At 36.9% G+C, this 26,816-nt stretch overlaps 2 protein-coding genes across 10 annotated transcripts in view; one reads left to right on the plus strand and one right to left on the minus strand.

The window, feature by feature from the left end:
• Positions 1-18,422, plus strand: part of ALG6 (ALG6 alpha-1,3-glucosyltransferase) — a 65,781-nt gene extending 47,359 nt beyond the window's left edge. For all 9 annotated transcript variants that reach the window (XM_042951992.1, XM_042951994.1, XM_042951991.1 and 6 more), the window contains 4 exons: positions 2,079-2,149; positions 9,944-10,012; positions 10,142-10,340; positions 17,226-18,422. In XM_042951992.1, the coding sequence (XP_042807926.1) occupies positions 2,079-2,149; positions 9,944-10,012; positions 10,142-10,340; positions 17,226-17,423 (537 nt within the window). In that variant the 3' untranslated portion in view covers positions 17,424-18,422. The remainder of the gene's footprint in view (positions 1-2,078; positions 2,150-9,943; positions 10,013-10,141; positions 10,341-17,225) is intronic.
• A 2,944-nt stretch (positions 18,423-21,366) lies between these two features.
• The window catches only part of LOC122225894 (integrin subunit beta 3 binding protein), a 68,457-nt gene continuing 63,007 nt past the window's right edge, over positions 21,367-26,816 (minus strand). Inside the window, exon 12 of the mRNA XM_042948609.1 lies at positions 21,367-21,494. The gene's annotated coding sequence lies outside the window, so the exon portion shown is untranslated. The remainder of the gene's footprint in view (positions 21,495-26,816) is intronic.

The raw sequence follows: 26,816 nt of genomic DNA on the forward strand, positions 1-26,816 counted from the left end.
GTTAATATTCTATAGGATTTTTAGAACAGAAGGAATCTGGTTAGTAATGCTCTGATGTCTTCAGTAGGCTTAACTTGAAATATTTGCAGGCTTACATGAGATTATGCTATTTTTCTAAGAACATACTAATAAAGGTAGATTTCACAGATAAGCAAATGAAATTTCAGAACTTAAGTAACCGTAGCAGTGTTAGAGGTAATTACTTTTAGGATTATAAGCCAGGAAAAACATTTTTTCCTGTATTTTCCTAATTTTTTCTTATTTTCCTAATTCCTATTTCCTAATTTTTCTTATTTTCCTATTTCTGTTTGCTATTTTTTTAAGTTTATTTATTTATTTTGAGAGAGAGAGAGAGGGAGGGAGGGAGAAAACATGATTGGGGGAGGGGGAGAGAGACAATCCACTTGGGATTCTGACAGGCTCTGCACTGTCAGCTCAGAGCCTGATGCGGGGCTCAAGCTCACGAACCGTGAGATCATGACCTGAACCTAAATCGGGAGTCGAATGCTTAACCGACTGATCTACCCAGGTGCCGCTGTTTGCTATGTTTTAATACAAGCCACTATGTTTAAAAAACTAAAAAAGATTTATATTAATGACTTCTGTAATTTTATTTGTGTTGATGTTTTGAATTTTTACTGATTACTTCTGAGAACTTTGAAATCATTTCCCATTATAATTATTTTCAAGTGTATTCCTTTCAGTAAAGATTGAATTATTTCTCAACATAAGTCTGTAATTGAGATAATTGATAGTGTGAACACTAATATATCTATAGCAGCAAAGTGATTGTCTTTAATTTATTCAAGTAGTATTTTTCGAATGCCCTCTAATGTGCGAGGAGGTCCTTTTCTAGGTACTGGTGTGTAAGTGAATGACAGGTAACCTCCCTGTTCTCTTAATTGGGGTTTTTCATGCTAGTGGCAGGAAAGGATAAGCAACAAAATCGATCTGTTAACCAGGAAATATCTGGGAGTGATTAGGGTTATTAAGAAAATAGCATTAGGCGAAAAGAGTGCTGATGGATTTGGTTAGATTGAGGTAAGTGACATTTGAGCCTAGAACTGAATGGCCAGAAGGAGCCATTCACAAGATCTGTGCTCTGACTTGATAAAATGTTTTTCTTTAAAGCATGAACACATTGGCATATTTGGCACATAGACAGGTATGAAATGGCTGGTATGAAGTGAGTGAGGGAGGCAGTAAGAAATAGGCTGGAACAGGAAGGCAGGACCCATATAGGAGTTTGGATTTCATTCTTAGTGTTCATGGGAAGCTACCTGAGGACCTTAAATAGGGAAATTTACATGATCTGGTGTGGTGGCTGAGTGCACAGTGGACTGTAGGAGGCAAGAGTGTAGTTACCAATTAGGAGGCTGTGGCAGGAGTCCAAGAGAAAGATGAGTGTGGCTTAGACCACTCCTGTGCCACCATCAGCAGAGGGCAGTGGAAAGAAGTAGGTAGATAATGTATTTAGAAGGTGGTGTAGATAGGATTTGCTCTGGGTTGGATTTGTGTAGATAGATGTCCAATATGCAGATCATAACCTTCTGAAAATAGATCTAAATAATTCTGATTTAAAACCCCAAATAACAAATGATTACTTTATAAAATATTCAATATATTTTATTGAAATGTACATTTTAAAAACACTAAAATAGATTTGTCTTGCTAGTTTTAGATTTTGAACTTCTTGTCCTTCCTTCAGTGCTTTTTAATTAATTTAATTTAATTTAATTTAATTTAATTTAATTTAATTGTTAGAGATTCCAAGGGAGGATGAAGGTATGATTGTTGTGTCTGAAGTATATAGTAGTTTTGTTTATTCATAACTGAGTCTGAATGAACTTGTTTTTGATGGTTAAGTATAGCTATATAATCATTGTTTTTTTAATAAATGTTTTACTAAATTTGAATAAAATTATGCATATTAGTGTTGTGTGGGTATTTTCTTTCTAGATAGAAGCTACATTAAGCTTTAAAATTTTACTTAAAATGACTTTATTTAGATTCATATTTAAACTGCTGTTATGATTGACAAGCTGTTATATCTCATTCTTCCCCCTTTTTCCTTAAAGGTTAGCTGTGCACTATCATTCTTTTTATTTTCTTTCCAAGTACATGAAAAGTCCATTCTCTTGGTATCATTGTAAGTAAAAATGTTTCAAGTATGTGTTTTATTTATTTATTATTATATGTTTATAATATATACATAAACTTGTTACCTAATATAATCACCTAAGTGACAAATGTTATGTAGTTGGATAAAATTATTCATAACATTGTATTTTTCCAGAATGATTTCTTACAATTTTACTTCTTTATAAAATATAATATTTTAAATTGAAAAGGCTTCATAGAATTATTACTGACACACTTATTTCTGTCTGTTTCTTCATATATATTTTTTATATGCTAATAAAAATATGTCTTCTAAAGAGCTTTTCCTCAGATTGGAGGCTGTTTATCATCTTTGCCTTTTTCATTTCATTCATTTCCACATCTATTCAGTAGCTTTGTTCTCTGTTCTTTCAACTCTTGAGGGGCTTTCATATGGTGGCTCCGTTCTGTTTCTTTTGTCAAAATCTTTGTTTAGACACAATTGGCCATTCTTAATCAGACTGCTTTGTTTTAAGAGCATTAAAATTTTTTCCTGGTCATCATAGTTCATCATAGATATTGGGTGACAGTGGAGGTATATTTTCCCAACATTAAAATAGTGTTTACCCAGAACACATTGGAACACTTGAATCCTGCCCTAGATCAATCCTAGCCTGTGACTCTTCCATGCCTTATCCTGTGTTCGCTAGGTTCCTGTGGAAGAGCCATGGACAGAATAACCAATGACAAATGGAAAAAGTATTGCTTTTGTTAGGTGGAGCTTTGGACTAAGATCTCAGTGCAGAGCTTGCTCTGAGCTGGGCTGGCCTATGTGGAAGGCTTCTTTGCTTGAAACAAAACTGTCTCACATCATTGCAGACTAGGAGGACAGTTTAGTTTCATCCTCCAAAGTCTAAACCTGAGTTAGTTCCTACCACTATTAAGTGAGGCTTGGCTGACCCTCCACAAATTCCTGGTGCCAGGTGATGGAACTATGGAAAGGTTTGCTTTCAAATTCCCCAGAATTTCTACCCCATACAAAGGCAGCCCATTCAGTGATCTGTAATCTGACCATACATAGTAGCTCTTGGGCCCTGAATTTCTTTTTTTTTTAACATTTATTTTTGAGAGAGAGGGAGAGAGAGAGAGAGAGAGAGAGAGCGAGCATGAGTGGGGGAGGGGCAGAGAGAGAGGGAGACACAGAGTCCGAAGCAGTCTCAGGCTCTGAGCTGTCAGCACAGAGCCTGATGCGGGGCTCGAACTCACAGACTGTGAGATCATGACCTGAGCTGAAGTCGGACGCTCAACCGACTAAGCCACCCAGGTGCCCCGGGCCCTGAATTGCTTGGAGTTCCTGCTCTACAACTGTACTTATGTCATTTATAACAGTGCATGGCTTTAATATAATTTTGATAAAATATTTTAAAGTTAGCATTGAAAGTTTTTCTTGACCTGGTCCTAGCTAATCTATCGCTAAACAGATATATCATTCAATAAATGTTCAGTGAGTGCCTACTGGTTGTCAGGTACTGTTCTGCACACTTGGTATGTATCCATGAACAAAACAGACAAAAATTCCTACGTTCTTAGCTTTTATTCTCAAGGACAGACACTAATAAATAAAAATAAGAAATTAAACAGTGTGTGAGAAGGTAATAAAGGCCATGAGGGAGAAATAAAACAGGATAAGGGAAGTTGGGAGTATTGGAGGTGGGGTTACAGGAGAAGTACAGGTTGTAATCTCAATACAGATAGGTAGGCCTCATTGAGGAGATATTTGAGAGGACTGGAGATGATGAGGAAATTAGCTGTGTGGATATTTGGGATAATAACATTCTAGATGAAGAGAACAGCCTCTGTGAAGGTCCTAAGATGGGAGTATGCCTGGTATGTTTAGTGAACAACAGAATGGCCAATGTGGCCAGAATGGGGTGGTCAAGGTAGGGGGTAATAGAAGGTGAAGTTAAAGAGGTAACAGAGGTATAAATTCTACAGGACCTTGTAGGCCACATTAGGAACTTTGGCTTTTATTCTAAAGAAAGTGGGGAGCCTTGGAAGGGTGTTGGGGAATAAGCATGATCTGACTTGATGTTTTATTTATTTTTATTTTTAAAATATTTTTTAATGTTTATTTATTTTTGAAAGAGAGACAGAATGAGAGCAGGGGAGGGGCAGAGAGAGAGAGGGAGACACAGAGACTGAGGCAGGCTCCAGGCTCTGAGCTGTCAGCACAGAGCCTGATGTGGGGCTCGAACTCACACATCGCGAGATCTTGACCTGAGCCAAAATCGGATGCTTAACTGACTGAGCCATCCAGGCACCCCTGACTTGATGTTTTAAAAGGATCCACTCTGCTTGTCAAATTATACACATTAAATAAATATGTGCGATTCTTTGTGTATCAATTATACCTCAATGAAGTTTAAAAAAAAAAAAAATAAAAGCATTCTGGCTACAGGTCGAGAATAGATTATATGGAGCAAGAAAACACAGAAACCACTTAGAAGGCTGTTACCATAATCCAGGTGAGAAGTGGTGGTGATTGGGATCAAGGTAGTAATAGTGGAAGAAGTGAGAAGTGGCCATTGTGAATATATAAATAGAGCCAGAAGGGTTTCTGATGATTTGTATGTAGCATGTGAGAGAAAAAGAAAAGTCAAAGGTGTGTCAATGGGTTTTGGCTTGGAACTAGGATAGAATAGTGATTGACTGAAGTCGGGAAGAATGCCATTGAAACAGGATCAGGCTAGGTGTACACCTGGTGAGACCAAGTTCAGTGTTGGACAGATCTTTGGATATCGAAACAGAGATATTGGGTTAGCATTTAGATTTAAGTCTAGGTTGGATATATGAGAGGGGTTTGAGCTAAAGATAGAAATTTAGTAGTTTGTCAGTAGAGAGGACAAAGTCATGAGACTGGATGACATAATCAAAGGAGCGAGTATATATAGAGACAGGAACCAGGGACTGAGTCCTGGGCCACACAGTGTTAAGAGGTCTTAGGAGAAGAGGCAAATAGGAATGGTTAGTGATGTAGGATGAAAAACCACAAGGTTGATATCCTGGAAGCTGACTAAAGAAGATATTTAAGGTCATGGGTCACCTATCTTACACCATTCGCAAAAATTAACTTGAAATGGAGTAGAGACTTAAATGTGGGGTGCCTGGATGGCTCAGTCGGTTGAGCATCTGACTCCTGATTTAGGCTCAGGTCATGATTCCAGGATCATGGGATAGAGCCCTGTGTTGGTCTCCATGCTGAGTGTGGTGTCTGCTTGAGATTTTCTCTCCCTCTGCCCCCTGCCCCCAATAATAAAAAAAGACTTAAATGCAAGACCTGAAACCATAAAACTCCTAAAAGAAAAAGCTCCTTGACATTGGTCTTGGCATGATCTTTTGGATATGACACCAAAAACACAAAGAACAAAAGCAAAAATAAATAAGCGGGATGACATCAAACTAAGAAGCTTCTGTATAACAAAGGAAATGAGTAACAAAATGAAAAGGCAGTCTGTGGAATGGGAGAAAATATTTGCAAACCATATACCTGATCAGGAATTAACACCCAAAATATATAAGGAATTCATACAACTCATTAGTAAAAAAAAAAACAATTTTTTTGAAAATGGTCAAAGGACCTTAATAGATACTTTCCCAAAGAAGATATACAACAGGTACATGAAAAGGTGTTCAACATCATTAATCATCTGGAAAATGCAAATCAAAACCATAATGAGATATCACTTCACACATGTCAGAATGGTTCTTATCAAACAGACAAGAGAGAACAAGTGCTGGTAAGGATGTGGAGGAAAGGGAACTCTACATTCTTGTTGGGAATGTAAATTGGTATAGCCACCATGGAAAACACTGTAGAAGTTCCTCAAAAAATTAAAATATTACTATATATTTTGTATATTTCATATAATTTGAATCATACAATATGTGGCTTTTTGTGCCTGATTTCTTTTATGTAATATTTTCAAGGTTAATCCATGTTGTAGCAGGTATCAATACTCATTTTTATGCCTGAATAATACTGCATCGTATGGATTTACTACATTTTGTTCATCCATGCATCAATTGGTGAACGTTTGAGTTTTCACCTTTTGGTTATTGTGAGTAGTGCCACTATGAACATTCTTGCATATTCGTTTGAACATTTGTTTTTAGTACTCTTTTTTTTTTTCAAGTTTATTTATTTTGGCAGAGAGAGAGAGAGAGAGAGAGAGAGCATGTGCACACAGGAGGGGTGGGGCAGAGAGAGAGGGAGAGAGAATCCCAAGTAAGCTCTTTGTTGTCAGCACAGAGAGCCTGATGCAGGGCTCAGTCCCAGGAACCATGAGATCATGACCTGAGTGGAAATCAAGAGTTGGATGCTTAACTGACTGACCCACCCAGGTGCCCCAGTACTCTTGAGTCTATACCCAGGAGTGAGATTTCTGGGTCATATAGTAATTCTATATTCAACTGACTGAGGAACCATGAAACTTTTCCACAACAGCTATACCATTTTGCATTCCTACCAGTAATGTAATGTATGAGGTTTCCGGTTTCTCTACATCCTTTCCAGCTCTTGTTATTTTCCTTTTTTTCCCCATCCTAATTGTATGAAGTGGTATTTCATTGTGGTTCTGATTTGCATTTCCCTAATAACTGGTGCTTTTGAGCATTTTTTTTAAAGTTTTAAAATCTTTTAAAAGTTTTCTATTTTGATGAAGTTCAATTTATCTATTATTTCTTTTGTTGCTTAGGCTTTGGTGTCAGATCTAACAAACTATTGCCAAATCCAACATAATAAAGAGTTAGTCTCATGTTATTGCTAAGAATTTTATGAATTTAGATCTTATATTTAGATTTTTGATCCATTTTGAATTAATTTTTGTATATGGTATGAGATGGGTTCTTTAGGTGAGTTTTGCTGAAAAGGGGAGAAAAAATAAGAGCAACAGTTGTTAGAGAAAGTAGAGTCAAGTGAGGTTTTTTTTTTTTAATGTTTATTTTTGTGAGAGAGACAGAGTGAGTGGGGGAGGGGCAGAGAGAGGGAGGGAGAGAGAGAATCCCAAGCAGGCGCTGCACTGTCAGCACAAAGCCCAATTCAGGGCTCGAACCCACAAACTGTGAGATCATGACCTGATCTCAAAAGAGTCAGATGCTCAACTGACTGAGCCACTCATGTACCCGTTTGTTTTAAGATAGGAGAAATCATGGTGTGGGAATGGTCAGTAGAGAGGGAACATTGATGATAGAGGAGGGAGGTAGGAGTTGTTGGAGCAAATTCCTTGGAAAGGGTGGTAGGATAGGACCTAGAGCACAAATGGAACTGGCATTGGACAGATGCATGAGTTTTCATTTTAATAAATAGAGGGAATAGGGTAGATAGGTACAGATGCTGGGGAGAGAGTAGATGTGATGGTGGCATCTGTGAAAGTTCTTTTAATTGCTTCAGTTTTCTCAGTGAAGTGGAAGGCAAGGCCATTGGGCAAGAATGTGTCGGAGCTTTGGGGATTATGAGGAGAGAGAAGGTGTGAATTATTCTAAGGAGACACAGAATGTGAACAGACTAGAGAAATAAATAGTAGGTGTTGGACACACTCGAATATCATGATCATATATTTAAAGTGAAAATAGTGTGGGTAAATGGTTTTCTCAAGAGCAGTTCCTCACTATGGTTGGAATAAGTACAAGTGGAGAGTTGGGTCTTTCCAGGTTTATGGTTTTGTCTAGTGAGGATAATGGGCTTGCTCGGGGCTTACGAGTGAATGCAGGGTGGTATTATAATGATTGACCTTAGAATTTAAACTGCTTGGTTAAGAAGGGGGAAAGACTTCAAAGGAGTGAGGCAAAGTGAAAAGGTGGTAGGAATAATGGATTGAAAGTCTTGATGGGATAAAAGATTGTTTGGAGTTTGGAGTGCTGAAAATGTAGGAGATAGTGGTCAGGATGCAGTTGATGGGTTGTGATTATGGAGGGTTTGCAGTCCTGAGTATGACCCTAAGGTGTAGGGATGAAGATGTGATCACCAGAAGAGAGGAGCTCCAGCAAATGAGAAGTCAGGATGTTGGAAGATCACTTATGTCTATGTAAAAATTGCCAGGAATTAAGATGAGTAGGGTTGTAGAGAGTGACAGTAAGGAGTTGAAATGATTGAGTAATGAGGGAAGTGACCTTGTGGTTGGTGGATGGTAACAAAGATGAGGACTAATAGGGATGAAGCCCGATGACATGAGATTCAAAGGTGGAGATTGGTCGGGCGGAGAGAGGGAGAACTGGTGTGGAAGAAGTGATAAAGACCAAGGATGCTATCTCCCTCTGGGTCCATTTGTTTGAAGGCTGTGGAAACAACAAAACAGGCACAGTTGAGAGCGCAGAGGGACAGCATTTTCCTCAGCGGGAGGGAGCCAAGGTTTGTTTTGAACAAGGCGATAAAGGGAAAGATTCAAAGAGGTTGAGGATGCAGAGGATTTTGGTACTTGATTATAAATATTAAGTACCTTGAGGTCAAGGGCTGAGTTATGTTCCTCTTTGTATTCCTTTCAGAGTAGTGCTTATACGTAATAAGTTTTCCACAAATGCTTATATTCAGTAAATGAATATTGAATGAATAAATGGGAGTTTTGACCCAGAAAGAGAAATAATGTTTATTGAGCACCTACTATGTGTATATTTTTAACATAAATACATTCTGATTTAAAAAGCATCAAGCAGTGAAACTGAAAGTTCTAGTATTTTCTTTTAGTGCAGTAGTTTTCAATTGGTTTGTAACCCCACACTTTACATCTCATATGCTAGTTGATATGGGGGAAAGTCATCCTTCTAAAAAGGAGAATGCTCAAAGCTTCTAAAATAAGGAGACCCAAAACAACTATAACAACAAGTATTGTACACAAGTAACGTACCACAATCAGTAGTAAACGTTAGAAACACAGAAATAATCATGTTAAAAAATTAGGTAATACTAGTAAAAGAGTTCTTTCAACTACTTAACAATACAAGTATTATTATTTCCATTTATACATAAGAAAAAAAGGCAAAATTAATCATTTGTTCAAAGTCATACAGTAATAAGTGGCAGAGATGGGACTAAGACTCAGGTCCTCTTCTACTTGAACATTGCCACAGTAGAATCCAGAAGGTAATGAGACCAGGGTGGGTGGTAAGGTCACAGAGTTGGGACCCATAATCCTAAACTCTATAATAAAGTTCCTTTTATTGGCATTATGCTTCCTCTTCCTATACTATTGTTCTTTTCCTGTAGCTTCTTCTTACTTTTTTTTCCCCCTCTTTTCTTTTATTCTACCAATATCAGCTTGTTTCCTCTTGTAAGTTTTATCTCTGTTGTTCTTGCTTCAGTGGCAGAAGATGATCTTGTCTGTTACAACTTTAATTTTTAACTTATATTAGTAATATGTATCATGGAGGATCATACAAAAGAAGTTTGAATACCACTATACTGGAAATTGATTTATTTCCCAAGTAGGATGAAACACGAAAAAACTCTATCTCTGAATGTTTGGATCTGTTTATCAGATCCTTTCTTTAAGCTGCTGTTTGTAGGCTAGAAAAAAAATGTTCCATTAATGGAATATTGAAAGAAGCAGTTTTTCAGTTATTATGAGGAGTAGATACCTTCTCTATGTTTAGACTCACTTAGTTTGGATTGATAGGTATTAAAAAAAATGAATCAGTGATCTATATGGAGACCTTACTGGCTGTTTTTTATTTGTTTGTTTGTTTGTTTGTTTAGCTACCCCGAAGATCAGACAGATAAAATGTATTTATATTTTTCACAAGAATTGAAATTCTGTCAGATTAAAATATTTTTTTTTCTTTATCATTTTAGACCAGTCTGCTTAGTTTTAAGTGAAATTCCTTTTATGTCTACCTGGTTTTTACTTGTGTCAACATTTAGGTGAGTCAAACCAATATTCATATAGTATTTTCAGTATACTTCTTATAAACTCATTTAAAACTTTTTTCAGAGTGATGTGGTTTGAACTGGCAATTCTCTTTTGATGTTTTTTCTGTTTTTCCCTTACAGTATGCTACCTCTTCTACTGAAGGATGAACTCCTAATGCCCTTAGTTGTGACAACGATCGCATTTTTTATAGCTTGTGCAACTTCCTTTTCAATATTTGAAAAGACTTCTGAAGAAGAACTTCAGTTGAAATCCTTTTCCCTTTCTGTTAGGAAATATCTTCCATGTTTTACATTTCTTTCCAGAATTATACAATATTTGGTAAGTTGTTCAGATTTTAAGGAATGGTACTTAGCATGGCACTATTTAAAAAAAAAATGTAATACCTTTTTTCTTTTATAGCTTTTTTGAGATATAACTCACATAAATTCACCCATAAAGTCCACCCATTTAAAGTATGCAATTCACTGGTTTTAAGTATGTACGTAGAGTTGTACAACCATGACCATAACCTAATTTTACACTATATCTCTATCACCCCAAAAAGGAACCCTGTTCCCATTAGCAGCCATTTTCCATTCCACTCTAATCTCCAGCCTTGGACAGCCAGTAATCTACTTTCTCTACCTATATATTTGCCTATCTGGACATTTCATATAAGTGGAATGTATTATTCTGCTAGGGCTGCCATAGCAAAATACCACAGACCAGATGGCTGACGCAACAGAAATTTATTTTCTTACAGTTCTAGAGGTTAGAAGTCCAAAATCAAGGTGCCTCATCAAGGTTTCTGGTGAGGTCTCTCTTTCTGGGTTATAGGCAACCTTGCTGTGTCCTCATGGGGCTGCTTCTTTGTGTGGGTGTGTAGAGACTTTGGTGTTTCTTCCTCTTCTTTTTATTTATTATTTTTTAAAAATTTATTTAAAAAAATGTTTTTTCTCTTCCTCTTCTTATAAGGACACTGGTCCTATCAAATTAGGGTCCCACCCTTATGACCTCATTTAAGCTTCCTAAAGTTTGTGATTCCAAATGTAGTCACATTGGGGTTGGGGCTGCAACATGAATTTTGCCGGGACATAGTTCAGTCCATAACATGGAATCATAGGAAATATAGTCTTTTGTGACTGGCTACTTTCACTTAGCATAACGTTTTTGAGGTTCATCTGTGTTGTAGCATGTATCAGTACTTCATTATTTTTTATTTCCATACTATATTTCATTTTAATAGATACAGCACATTTTGTTTATTCATCAGTTGATGGGCATTAGGTTGATCCCACTTTTTGGCTGTTGTGAATAATGCTGCTCTGAAGGTTTGTGTATAAATTTATCAGCATATTGTTTTCATTTCCCTTGAATGTACCCTTAGGAGTGGTAGTTCTGTGTTTAACATTTTGAGAAACTGTTGGCCAAAGTGCTACATGATTTTACATTCCCACCAGCAATATATGCCGGTTCTAATTTCTCCATATTCATGATGGTACTTGTTACTGTCTTTTTTATTATAGCTGTCCTGGTGGGAGTGAAGTCTCAGTGAGGTTTTGATTTGTATTTTCCTAGTTACTAATTATGTTGAGCATCTTTTTATTTGCTTATTGGCCATTTGTATATCTTCTTTGAAGAAATGCTTATTCAAATACTTTGCCCATTTTTAATTGGGTTGCCTTTTTATTTTTGAGTTGTAAGAGTTCTTTATACATTCTTGATACAGGTCCCTTACTAGATAGGACTTGCAAATATTTTTTTCATAATCTGTAGGTTCCTCCTTCACTTGTTAATGGTATTGTTTCCAGCATGAAAGTTTTTTTTTGATTTTTATGAAGTCCAATATGTCTATTTCTTTGTCTTTTGTTGTTGTTATATATATATATATATTTTTTTTTAAAGTAAGCTCTGTTTCCCTCCTGGGGTTTGAACTCAACGACCCTGGGTTCAAGCGTTGCATGCTCTACTGACTGAGTCAGCCAGATGCCCTGTGCTTTTGATGTCTTATCTAAGAAACCATTGTGTAAAGGTCATGATTTACCCTTATGTTTTCTTTTGAGAGTTTTATTTTCATCTTGAGGGGGCACCTGGCTAGCTCAGTTGGAGGAGTGTGTAACTATTTTCATTTTTATTATTATTTTTTTTTACAAACACAACTTCAGTTTATTCTTTAGTTCAAAACAAAACAAAACAAAACAAATCACTTGACAGGCTTAGCTCTCTAGGAGATCTTTATATGGCAAAGTACAAGTTTAAAAAAAATCCACAAAAGCGTGAAATTTTATCCTATGGCTATTGCAACTGGGTGTATTTAGAGGACCTTTATTTTGTTTAATAGCAATTATATTGAAGTTCAACACAAAATTCACCTTTTTATGGTGTATAATTCAGTGTCTTTTAGTATTATGCACAGAGTTGTGTAATCATTATCACTATCTAGTATTAGGACATTTCATCACTCCAAAAATAAACCCTGTACCCATTAGCAGTTGCTTTCTGCCCCTTCTCCCCAACCCTTGACATACTACTTTTGTGTGTATGGATTTGCCTATTCTGGATATTTCATATAAATGGAATCATATGAAATGTGGTCTTTTGTGACTGGTTCCTTTCACTGGGCATGTTTTCAGGGTTCAACTATGTTGTAGCATGTATCAGTACTTCATTACTTTTTATGGCTAAAAACTATTCAGTTATATGGATACACCACAATTTCTTTATCCATTCATCAGTTGATGGATATGTGGGCTCTTTCTACCTTTTGGTTACTATGAATAATAGCTGTGAACATCCATGTATAGGTTTTTGTGTGGTGATATGTCTTCAGATACCTTGAGGATATTCCTAGAAGTAGAATTGCTAATTATTCTATGTTCAACATTTTGAGAAGCTGTCAGGCTGTCTTCCAAGGTTTGCATACCATTTTACAATCCCATCAGCAGTGTTATAAGGGTTCCAGTATCTCCACATCCTCACTGACACTCGTTACTGTCTTTTTAATCACCCTAATGCATTTTGATTTGCATTTTTCTTTTCTTTTTTTTACATTTACATCCAAATTATTTAGCATATAGTGCAACAGTGATTTCAGGAGTAGATTCCTTAATGCCCCTTACCCATTTAGCCCATCCCCCGTCCCACAACCCCTCCAGTAACCCTCTGTTTGTTCTCCATATTTAAGAGTCTCTTACGCTTTTGTCCCCCTCCCTGTTTTTATATTATTTTTGTTTCCCTTCCCTTATGTTCATCTGTTTTGTCTCTTAAAGTCCTCATATGAGTGAAGTCATATGATATTTGTCTTTCTGTGACTAATTTCGCTTAGCATAATACCCTCCAGTTCCATCCACGTAGTTGCAAATGGCAAGATTTCATTCTTTTTGATTGCCGAGTAATACTCCATTTATATATATATACCACATCTTCTTTATCCATTCACCCATCGATGGACATTTGGGCTCTTTCCATACTTTGGCTATTGTTGATAGTGCTGCTATAAACATTGGGGTGTATGTGTCCCTTCGAAACAGCACACCTGTATCCTTTGGATAATTACCTAGTAGTGCAATTGCTGGGTCATAGGGTAGTTCTATTTTTCATTTTTTGAGGAACCTCCATACTGTTTTCCAGAGTGACTACATCAGCTTGCATTCCCAGAGGAGTAACTCTTGATCTCAGGGTCATGAGTTTGAGCTCCACATTGGGTGTAGAGATTACTTAACAAAAAAATCTTAAAAGAAATGTTTTAATTTTAGGTCACTGATTCTCTTTGAGTTAATTTTCATATATGCTGTGAGGTAGGAGTCCAACTTTATTCAGTTGTTCCAGCACCAATGAATTGTGTTGGTACCTTTGTTGAAAATCAACTGATCCATGGGGCGCCTGGGTGGCTCAGTCAGTTAAGTGGCTGACTTCAGCTTAGGTCATGATCTCGCAGTCTGTGAGTTCAAGCCCCACGTCGGGCTCTGTGCTGACAGCTCAGAGCCTGGAGCCTGCTTCCGATTCTGGGTCTCCCTCTCTCTCTGCCCCTTGCCTGCTTGCTCTCTGTCTCTTTCTCTCAAAAATAATAAACATTTAAAAAGTTTAAAAAAAAAAAAAAAAGAAAATCAACTGATCCTAAATATAAGGATCCTAAAAATCAATTGATCCTAAATCAATCCTATTCCACAGATACATATGTGTATCATTATGCCAGTACTACACTGTCTTCATTACTATAGCTCTGTAGTTAGTTTTAAAATTCAGAACATGAGCCCTCCAACTTTGTTTTTTCTCATGATTGTTTTAGTTATTTTATGTTCCATATCACTTTTTGCATCAGCTTGTCAATTTCTCCAAAAGCCCAGCTGAGATTTTGATAAGGATTACTTTGATTCTGTATATCAATTTGTGGAATATTGCCATCTTAATAAGATTTAGTCTTCCAAATCCATGAACATAGTATACATTCCCATTAATTTAGAAAATCTGTAATTTTCTTCAACAGTGTACGGGTCTTATGTACTTATGTTAAATTTATTTCTAAGTATTCTTTATGATGTTTTTCTAAATGGAATTGTTTTCTTAATTTTGTTTTTATAATGTTCATTACTACTGTATACAGATACACTTGACTTTTAAAAAAAATTTTTTTTAACGTTTATTTATTTTTGAAAGAGAAAGAGTGCAAGCAGGGGGTGGAGGGGGGGCCGGGGGTGAGGGGCAGAGAGAGAGGGAGACACAGAATCCAAAGTAGGCGCCAGGCCCTGAGCTGTCAGTATGGAGCCTGACACGGGACTCGAACCCACAAACTGCAAGATCATGACCTGAGCCAAAATCAAGAGTTGTACACTTTAACCAACTGAGCCACCCAGGCACCCCTGGTGTTCTGTTTTCTATTTCATTGATTTGGTTCTAATTTTCTTCTTTCTCATGCTGCCTTTGGTTTGGTTTACTCCTTATCTAGTTTCTTAAATTTCAAATTCAGGTGATTGATTTAAAAATTTTCTTCCATTTTTATAGAGGCATTCAAACCTGTAAATTTTACTATGTCATATTAAGCCAGCTTTCCATAAATTTTGACATTTGCTTTTCTGTTGAGTTAAAAATACAGTCCATTTCCATTGTGATTTCTTCTTTGGTTCATGAATTACTTAGAAACTTGTTCAGTTTCCAAATATTTGGGGATTTCCCAGATTTCTTCCTGTTTTTGTATTCTCATTTAATTCCAATGTGTTTATGGAGTGCCTGGGTGGCTCGGTCGGTCAAATGACTTTGGCTCAGGTCATGATCTCATGGTTCGTGAGTTCAAGCCCCACATTGGGCTCCATGCTGACAGGTCAGAGCCTAGAGCCTGCTTCAGATTCTGTGTCATCCTATTTCTTTGCCCCTCCCCTGCTCTTACTCTGTCTCTCAAAAATAAGCAAACATTAAAAAATTTTTAAAAATTCCAATGTATTTAGAGAACATACTTGTATTATCTCAGTGTTTTCAAATGTATCAACTATGCTTTATGTTGGTTTTTCCTGTTTTTGAGGGGTATTTTTGCTAGAAATGGAATTGTCTTTTTCTTTCAGCAATTTGAATGTCATCCATCTTACTGCCTTGTGGCCTCAATGTTTTCTGATGAGAAGTCAGCTGTTAATCTTACTAAGGATAGCTTGTGTGCATATTTTTAGATGCTTATTATATGTCCATTTGAATATGAGTCTGGAGTTTAGGGGAGAGAGGTCCAGGCTGGATGAGCTCACAAAAGGTGTGAGTATAGAAGACGACTAAGTACTGAGTCTTGGGATACTACAGTACATAGAGGTAGGGGACATAAGGAGCCATCAGAGTTGTCTGAGAAGGATTAACTGGTGGAGGATTAACAGTAGGAGAGTATGGTGTTATGGAAGTCAAGTGAAGGAAGTGTGTCAGGGAGATGGGAGTAATGTGCTATTTCAGATGCTGTTGAGAGATCAAATAAGGTGATAAGAAATAACCAGTGGAAGTCATTATGGATCTTTGATCAGGGCAGTTTCATTGGAGCAACTGAGGTGAAAGTCTAATTGGTGTGGATTTACTAATGAAATGGGAGGAGAATTGGATGCATTAAGTTATAGGCAACTCCTTTGGGAAACTTTGCTGTAAATAGGAGCAAATGGGGTAATAGCTAGAGTTTGTTTAAAATGGAAGGAATTTTAGTATGTCCCTTAACACTGATTCAGCATCATAGTATCATGATATTTCAACCAGCCCTGTATTTCTTAAGTTTGAAACTTTAAATTTGATTATTTCAATTCAGAAGTTAGATTTCACTTTACACTAAGATTGACTCAGGGGATTTTCCCTTTGGAGGGTATTTGTAGCCATTTACACCTGTCTGAGTCTTTTTTGGTTACTATCCCTAAGCTCTGGAATGAGCACTGCATACTCTATTCAGGTCGTTAAATCCTGCCATTAAAACATCTTTTAGGGTTCCATTTTTGTCCCACCTTCTTCATGAAAGTCACCAGCAATGGTTTCTCACTGCTTGCTTAGAAAACAAAGTAAATGTGGAAATATAGAACATTTACTTAAGCAGCTTCTGTGTCAAGAAAACTGACTGCTACACAATTACAATAAATGCAGTATTTTTACTACTCATTTTGGCCTTTAATAAAATGTGACCTTGTGATTTTAACTAGTTCATGCATTTCCCTAATTAACTTGAAAACTCTTTGAGGCCAGAAGATTACATTTTCTTTCATATGCCCCACCATGATTTACTACAGCATTAGCTCATTGAATGTTGCATGAACATGAAATATTACTATTTGCCATGGAAGTTTTTTATAGATGGGTTCTTAGATTAGCTTAGAACTTTATATTTTATAAGGACTCAGGGCCCTGGAGTGTAGCTTAAATTTAACCCTGACTAGCAGTATTGTCTGTTCCAGGTAACTTTTAAGTACTTGGGCGGTATTAAGTATGACAGGAATTCTCAGGCTTTGGCTACACATGGGAATCACTTGGAAGCCTTTAAATCCTGAGGCCTACCCTAGAAACTGATTTAATTGGTCTGAAGTATGGCCTGGTCATAGAGATTTTTAACCCTCCACTGATGATTCTAACATGCAGCCTAGGAGGAAGAAATCCACCATTAGAAGAGATTGGAGTCCCACCCTTCACCTTCAGTTCTGCTCACTTACAGCTATAAGTAAATGTTACCAGTACATTTAATCTTTTATATTATTCAGTAATTTGTTTTTTCCCTCCTTGTAGTTTCTTATCTCAGTCATCACTATGGTACTTCTGACACTGATAACTGTCACACTGGATCCTCCTCAGAAATTACCGGACTTATTTTCTGTATTGGTTTGTTTTGTATCCTGCTTACATTTCCTGTTCTTCTTAGTCTACTTTAACATTATAATCATGTGGGATTCCAAAAGTGGAAGAAACCAGAAGAAAATCAACTAGGTACATCTGCAAACACGTGAAAATATTAACAGTGCTTAAACGGTTTTTGAACTTTTTGCTGTGTATAAATAAAATTATCATTTTGAGGATCATGGAATTACAGGAAAAAGATGGTGAAAAGTCATTGTTGTCTATACAAAATAAATCTATATGGGATCCAAGCCCAGTGGAGGCTTTTATTTTCTAACTATTGAGTGGCCAAGACATACTGTAGTTTTATAATATTCAGTTATCCAAGTGGGAAAATAAGAGAAAATGCCCTTAATCCCAGTATTTACTCAGGAAATATACAAGTTGTTGTCTTAAAGAAAATCTGCAAATCCAGTGAACTTACTGGGAGAATTTAACCCTTCTTTTTAAAGGAAATTACTAATTTTGGTATTTAAATTTCATTTTCCTTCCTTGGAATACAAGTAATGTGTATTCATTCTTTAGATATCTATCTCAGGGTTTAAATTTGTGACAATCTTTTAAATGACTGTAGGAAGGCAATTTAAACTGCTTGAAGTTTGAACATGCCTCATTACATGGTACAAATTTGAATTTCTTTTTAACAGGCAGAGAGGTTAAACCATGTTATTTTTTCCAAAATGCCGATTTACTTAAATGCAATTTAACAGTGAATTTTCTTGAATTTAAATCTAAGTGGTTTGAGTGATGTCTTTTTAATTACTCATGATCACTAGTTCTAAACTTCCAGGATCATTCTAAGTTAAATGGTCTTATGCAGGATTTCATCCTTCTGATCTTTTTATTGTTGTTGTTGTGATGTGGTTCAGGATAACCACTTCCATAGCATTGATTCATATCATGTTTCATATTGACTTGGCTCTGTTAATAATGTATCATTCTATATTAGGAGAAGCTCATCTTTACTATCATATTCAATTGGTAAAAATGTATCATATCGATGTTATAGTTTCTTATGTAAAGATGTGTTGTCTAGATGTGTTGTCTTTACTCTCTGTGATAAGAATAAAACAATTATTTTCACATCAACATGTGTTTTTAATGAATATATTTCTTTCATAAGATAGCCATTAAAGTATATTGACTGGTGATACATTTTAAAACAATGAACACATACACAAAGAAAATTTGGTTCTAGACATGGACAGCCACAGGCTGATACAAGAAGGTATGTACTTCTAAGTCTGATAAAGGAAGTATATAGATTTAGACAAAGCAAAAATCAGGAAGTATTTCTTTTTCGAAGCAAATGTGCATAAAGACTCAAAGGGCAGGTCAGCACAGAAAAGCAGCCTTGAATCACTGCCGAATCAGCAGGAACACTGCTGTCCATGGTCACCATCTGTAATCACTGTGCCCAAATGTCAGCATCTTGGCTGGCTGGTGTAGTCCTATTTTTTTTATTTTTTATTTTTTGGAATAGCATACATAGGTTTAACACAGGATGTTGATTTAAATCAATGATGAGGAAGTTCTAACTTCTAAATAACTGGAACAGAGAAACATTATTTGAAAAAGTATTATGTAAATATTAATAGAATATGTACATATTCAAAGGATGTTATGGGCAAATTCTTTAAATATACATTTTCTAGATGATTTAACCTAATCATATTGAGTTAACATTGTAGCTGTTATGGAGACTTGTAGCAATTATAAGTCAAGTATGTCTTAACTATCTGTTAGAAACCAATTTAAGAAGAGTCCACTCTGAACTTGGATTAGGTTCCAAAATACCAAAAATGGCACCTGGATGGCTCAGTTGGTTAAGCGTCTGACTTCTCATGGTTCGTGGGTTCAAGCTCTGTGTTGGGCTCTGTGCTGACAGCTCAGAGCCTGGAGCCTGCTTCAGATTCTGTGTCTTCCTCTCTCTGTGCCCCTCCCCTGCTTTGTTTTCTGTCTCAAAAATAAACATTAAAAAATTTAAAAAACAAATGTCCAAATACCAAAAATGTCCAGTGATGAATTAACACAGAAATAGACAATTCTAAAGTATTTCAGTGACAGGATTACTGGGATATCTAAATATAAAGATATTTAGGTAATGCAAAAATATTAAAGATTTCTCACTTCACTAATCTGTCAAAAAAATGAACCCTTCTAAGTTATTTTCAAGTTCATTTTAGAGGGAAGGGCCCTTTCTAAGAAATGCGGTTTTCTCTGTTGCCAATAAACTCAGGTTTGCTTCTTAAAATGAAGAGAACAGGGTGTATGTTCATGTATCAAATATGAAGCATACAGAAGCCATTTTCCTTTGAGGCCTTAAGGAGGGGAGAAAAATCCCAGATGTAGCATTCTGTCCAAATGATAAACCACAACTAAGTGAGTGAAACATTTACAAAAGTCAGGGCAGCCAAAGGAGCCTCTCTGTTCAATAGAAAGAGTAAAAGATGGATAGGATGTAACTAAATAATGGTTGGAGTAACACAGGGGTTTCAAGTCTCAATTGGTCTCTCTTCTGTTATGTTCATTGGAAGATCAGGGCCAAGTGTATCCCCCGCCTTCCTCCATGCCGCACCCCCTCCCCCCCATATAAACATTAGTTTTGTGTGTGGATCTTTCTGCTTTGTCCTTCATGTGGCCTCCAAGGGTGATAAAGCGAGAGTCATCTGATCTACAATGAAGAGGACTGGGAAATGATTCTTAGCAGACCCAGCTGTTCTGAAAGGCAAAAGCTTAGTATATCAAGAGGTCAAACATACAGTAACTGATTTAATAGCATTAACCACATACCTACATAACTTGCATTACATATGAAACCAAACTACTTCTTAACCCTTTAATTCCTGACTAATGTAAGTTTCTTTATATGCTTTGGCTTTACATCCTAAGCTTAGTTTTCAGTGCTAGAACACAAAAAGAATTATTCTTTTTGGTATATTTTCGGTAATATCCTATTACAAGGACTGTATCACAAACTGTTCTTAATATTTAGCAGATTATCTTAAAAGTCTTATTTAAATAGTACCAATAAAGTCATTAGTGAAGGCAATTAGGTTTAATAGTTAATTGGGTTACTATTTAGTATCTATGTCATTTAATAGTTCTTAAAACCCATTTTCATTTTAAGAAGTAAATCTGAAATTTCTCTAAATGGAAAATCAGTTATTTTCAAACAAGTTAAATTTTGTTTCAGATTTTCATACAGTATTTTTATTTCATGATACAGTAGTATCTTCCACAAATTTTATCAAGACTTAGGGCAAGTACCAAGGGAATAGTATTTTTTCCCCTGCAGAAGTGGTCAAAGAAAAATACAGAAGTTTTAAAAAACCGTGTTGTCAAGTTATAACACATCCTGTGATACCCTCTTCCCCTTGTTTCGTGAGAGTACAGATGATTATAATACAAAATAACACCACAGAAAAATAGAAATTTAAAATGATGTTTCAAAATCACTTGGAAGGAATCAAAATGATTCCTGACCCCTAAGAAAGGTCCTTTCAATTCAGTACAGTGTGTAGTTCAGTTTAAGAACAACTTCATATTTTAAAATGTACTGAAAAATGCATTCCACTATTCTATATAAGGAGGTATAAAAATGTTTAAACATTGAAATAGTTTTTCTGCACAAACATAGGAATAACTAGAATATAATAAAGACTCGTCCCCGAGACAGTGGCTATACAATAAACTTCTTGAAAAATTCTATGAATGTAAAAAATCTAATTAATACACATCTGGGGCTTTAAATGGGAAAGTGGTACCTAATTCCACTCACCATTAGATTTAATCTGAGCTTTAAAACATACAGTTTTACCAAAGGTGCCATTTTCATAAATGTTCTAAGTCTATCCACAAATGCTAAAAGTATACAGAAGTGTATGTGATACAGAATTGAAGTCAAGATCTTGTTCTACATGTTGGCTTACATTAAAGGGTCAAGAAGAAATGTATTATTTACATTGAGATTATCTACTGCTGTGTGTAGAAAGTTTAAATTAGCTGCAAGAAATTTTATCTAGACACACACCTGCCTAGTGCTATGATCTGGTATTTACTGGGCAGATTAATTACAAACATTTCTTCTGTTCCTTTAAATATGATCAGGCAGATGCAGAAGAAGTTGGTGTCCATAGTAAGTGCATTTCTTCTAAATGTCTGCAGGATATAAAAGATGATTGTTAAATCAAGAATTAGTTTCCAAATTAACATGCATCTCACACTACTTAAGACACGATTTAAACACCCATTTACCATGTAATTTGGTACCTAGTTTAGATATTGGCAATCTCTCATTTGCTTATTTTTGAATCTTCTAAGCAACATTCACCTTCACAAATAATTGTCAGTATGATTACTCAGACATCACACTCTTCACTTTATGTGAAGATTTATCTGAGGTACTTCTGAGAGATTTCTGAAACTCCTACATGATCTACTTGCTGAAAACACCAAAATCTACATGCCTTTTGTCTGTAAGCCTTAAGGGCCTTTCAGCAGGTGTTTCCTCCAACAGCTGCCCCCCAAAAAAAGAGACTGTATTTACTGACATTCCTATTCAGCGAGTGTCCCTCTGGGGACTCCTAGTGGTGGCAGAAGTTCTTGTCATTTGGCTTAGGACCTTTGTGTGAGAGGACGTCTTTAACAAGAGCAGCTATTGGCAAGTGATGACACATTTCCCATAGGGCATGTGGACCTTTGATTCCTGAAATACCCCATTCATGCTTACACCGGCAGCCATGAAGAAGTAATGCATGGTAGTCCCCTATATTTTCCTATTCATGGGAGTCCACATATATTCTTGTCCTAGAAGAAGGTAGGTTGCCAACTTAACAACCAACTCTTGCCAACTTGCGTCTGGTCTGAATTCCTATAGAAGATTTTAAGCACTCTAGTATTGACTTAATATCCCTGTAGGTTATTGATACATAGTTATCAGAACTAATGACAATACCATTCAGGAAAGGAAGACTATCATTAAATAGTTACTATGGGGGAGGTGCTAGTTAAGCTTATTCTGTACAATCTCACAAGGTAAATCTTATCAGTCCCATTTTATAATTAAGATTTAGGGAAACCAAGTGCCTTACTTAAGGCCACAGAGCTAAGTAGGTAGCAGAGCTGGTGCGGGACGTGTAATCCAAATCCTGTCCTCTGTTATAATGCCAGACCATGCAGAGAAGTTTCATCGATTGATCATGACGGCTAGAAGGGAGCATAGCATGTGTATTATCTCTACACTGCCACACTGGCTCTGGAGATGAATATCTCAGAACACAAATGAAATACAAGTGAGACATAGTGACGCAGTTCATGAGCAGTATTTTGACAGAATTCATCCTTCGTATAACAACTATATTCTCTCTAAAATATATTTTGGATTGTTACTTCCCTAAACAATAATCTTCACTGGTCCACTTCTGCCTAATGAAGAAAGTCTGAACTTATTAAGCCTAGTGATCATAACTGTCAATGAAGTGGTTGAACCTACTGTTCAATCGTTCTGCTTTTCTGCCTTTTTGTTCATGTTGTTCTCTCTGCCTCGTATGTTTATACAGCCCATCAAAATTACCCGTTTTTCAAATTCAAGCTTCTTAGTAAAGTACAAAGTTTCCATTACTAGGGTCTGGAAGGTCCTCTGTCAGACATAATGTAGAGTGAAATAACTAGAATTGATTTTCAAAGAATGAACTCTTAAATAACGACCTAATCACTCCATCCTGAGGTGATGTATGTCTGTTGTATATTCCTATACTATTGCTTATTCTTCATTTGGTTCTTAGGAGGTCTGAAGAGGAAGGAACTGTCAATTATTCTGCTCTCTTTACTCCATGGAAGAGTGACAAACTTGACTGGCCAAAGTCCAGAACATTGGTCCACATTTTGCCAGTAATATTATATGTCACTTTTTTTACACAACACTCTTTCCCATTAGTTTCCCTTTCACTGTCTACTCTCAAGTCCAATGCATCTTTGTGCTTCCTAATTTCATGTTGTAAAGAGACCAGCCCATTTTATCTATCTCATCTGCAATCAAGCATAGGCAGGTCTATTTCAAAGTTCCGGCTTTCTCCTCAGGTTCAAGGTTTAGATTCACAGGGTTCAAGATTTAGACTCAGTGTGGGAGACAGGAGGTTCCATTTCTGCCTTAGGCACAATATATATTAGTTACCCCAAGTTTCTGCCAGAGGATCTGCCACGTTGGAGGTTATCAATTCCTCCAACTAATTAAGTTGATACTTGGATCCTCATTGGACTCCTAGTCCCTTTTTGTACTTGCTATTGGTCGGAATCCTGGAAAGAAGAGGGGAGAGAGGTCTGAATTTGTACTGCTTATTATAGTTTGCTTTATATTATTATCATTTTATGTGTATAATATTAATCTTGTATCTTTAGCTTGACTACTAGGTTTTAAAAGGTTGGCATTATGCAAGTGCTTTGTTTATACTAAGCCATATACTTTTGTTAACCAAATGATTTATCCAATTGTTTCTAGATGAAGTATCCCAATATCTCCTGCAGTATCACCTATTACTATTTAACCCACACCATGCTTCTACCATCCCTTTGCTGGTCTTTGTACATCTGTGACCCATAGGTTGCTGCCTCTCTTACTCACAGTATCTCTTATTCTTTTTTTAAATTTTTTTTTTTCAACGTTTTTTATTTATTTTTGGGACAGAGAGAGACAGAGCATGAACGGGGGAGGGGCAGAGAGAGAGGGAGACACAGAATCGGAAACAGGCTCCAGGCTCCGAGCCATCAGCCCAGAGCCTGACGCGGGGCTCGAACTCAACGGACCACGAGATCGTGACCTGGCTGAAGTCGGACGCTTAACCGACTGCGCCACCCAGGCGCCCCAGTATCTCTTATTCTAACATGATTTTATAAAGGCTTTCTTCGTTAAAGGCTCTGGGAGTGAATCTGTATGGGTTATTTCCCCCAGTAAATAATAGAGGTCAGGAGGAATAATCACTGAAGTGTGAAAGGGCAGGAGCTGATGTGCAGACAGGGAAGCTGGCCACAACGGTATCAGGAGTACTGTGACTGTCAGAGGTTTCTAGGGCACAGGCCAAAATGAGAGAACATGGAAGAGAGACCTGAGGAAGCCTAATGTAAGGCGAGTTATAAGAAGGTTTTGAAATACGGGTAAGTTTTTGACAATGACGGGAAAAACGTATGTCAAGCAAAGGAGACAGGAACAAAGATAAGGGAATGAGAAAGATTCTCTCTGAGGAATGTGCCTGAAGAATGGTGCATAATCTGGACTGAGGCACAAGGACAAGGAAAGCTGTGGTCACATGAGGGAGAGTTCTGAATGTCAGTATAAATTTGATTTTACTGTGAACGTGGTAGAGTGATACCTTCTTAAGCATAATTTGTCCAGTAGCAGAACAGGCTGTAGGGGAAAGGGAGCAAGGGGCAGAGAGGCAGGTTACCATAGGGAGGATAATATGGATGAGAGGTAATGAAGGAATAAACTAGTGCAGGGGTCATGGAAAGGAGAGGTAAACATTTTCGGAAGTGATCTAACCTGGCAGCAGTTGGGTATGGGGCCACAAAAAGGGACAGAAATTTGAGGTTTTGAGTCTTATCACTGGATGAGTGTAATCCCTAGAAAAAACAGAATGAGGAAGAATTTGGGGGGGGGGGAATAATAAAAATCAGCGCACCTGGGGGACAATATATGGCAGCTGAGCTCGTGGGTTTACAGCTCAGGAGGTCACAAATTGATTTGGAAACCATATACAGTACTACACTAAGGTGAGAACTAAAGCCAAGGAATGGGTGAGATCACGAAGAAACTGCCCAAAACACAGTCAAAAGAACCCAGGGAAATGCCTCAAAGGTGAAGTCCAGTTTCATTTCTTTGTCTTTTCCCTCCACTGCTTCCCACTGAAAAGGAAGTTGAGTGGTAGGTCAACTTTCATTCTTTCAAGTCTTTTGAAAGTACTACTCAAGTTAAAGACTCAGAAGAACATGCCTAATGTGTGATGATCTTGGGGCACCTGGGTGGCTCAGCCAGTTAAGTGTCTGACTCTTGATTTTGGCTCAGGTCGTGATTTCATGGTTGGTGGGATTGAGCCCCATGTTGGGCTCTATACTGATAGCATGGAGCCTGCTTGGGATTCTCTCTCTCTCTCTCTCTCTCTCTCTCTCTCCCTCCCTCCCTCCCTCTCCCTTTCCCTCTTCGTCTCTCTCTCTCTCCCCCTCTCTCTCCTTCTCTCTCCCTCTCTCGCTGCCCTTCCCCTGCTCCCAGTCTCTCAAAACAAACATTAAAAAAAGAAAAACATGTGATGATCTTTACTAGAATCCAGCAACACAAAGCTATTCCCAGCACGCCTTAATTACCTGAAGTTCATGGATGAGACTGTCATGTACTAAATGCATATGTTCTCTGCCAGATGTATGACTGTCTTCTAATAGTTTCTGTTGGATTTCCATGAACCAGAAATTGTATAAAATGTTTAGTCCTATGTGTGTATATGTATATATATTATATCCTTCCTGTTTAATGGGATCTAAAACCTTTGACCAATAGAGAAACCTGAAAATCACAGATCACTATTGTGAGTGAGCAAAGCACCGTCTCTAGCACCAGACTACTCAGGTTAGTATCCTGGCTTTGCCTCTTAGGTAATTCTGGGACAAGGTATTTACATTTTTTTAAATGCTGATTTATTTCTGAGAGAGAGAGATAGAGCGTGAGCGGGGGAGGGGCAGAGAGAGAGGGAGACACAATCCGAAGCAGGCTCCAGGCTCTGAGCTGTCAGCACAGAACCCGACATGGGGCTTGAACTCACAAACTGCGAGATCATGACCTGACCTGAAGTCGGACACTTAACCAAATGAGCCACCCAGGTGCCCCAGGACAACCTCTTTGTGCCTCTGTTTCCTCACCTATAAAATAAAGATATAACTATATATCATGTAAGTTGTTGAAAAGGTTAAATGGAATATATATAAAGTCTGGCACATTGACAGTACTCAATTAGTGTTAGCTATTATTATAAACTATTATTTGTAGTGTACAACAGAATAAACATTCTAATGAATGAAATTGACACAATTTTGTGTATAAGATGCTTTGCAAATATTTTTAAAACAGCTAGTTTGTTAGGAAGCTAATACTAATAATTTTAAATACCATTTCCAAAGAAATGGATTGTCAGTATAGAATTCATTTTGCATTAACTTTTTTCCTAAGAGATAGCAGGCAACATCTGGTTAGCTTCTAAGAATCTTAATTAATATTGATGCCACTAAGTCTGAGATAGGCTAGCTCTTCATGCGAGCCTTCAGTTATAGGTACATTAGACACTAATATCACATTATGACTCATACTGCTTCTAGCTAATATGTTATAATAAGCTAGTTATAAATCTATCATTTTTACTTATATTGCTGAATCCATAGGGAACTGTTGTGAAGGAAAGATACAACTAATTAATATATAATTATTTACTTAATTTAGCACAT

This window comes from Panthera leo, chromosome C1 (genome assembly GCF_018350215.1).
Source record: "Panthera leo isolate Ple1 chromosome C1, P.leo_Ple1_pat1.1, whole genome shotgun sequence".
In the NCBI taxonomy this organism is placed as follows: Eukaryota; Metazoa; Chordata; class Mammalia; order Carnivora; family Felidae; genus Panthera; species Panthera leo.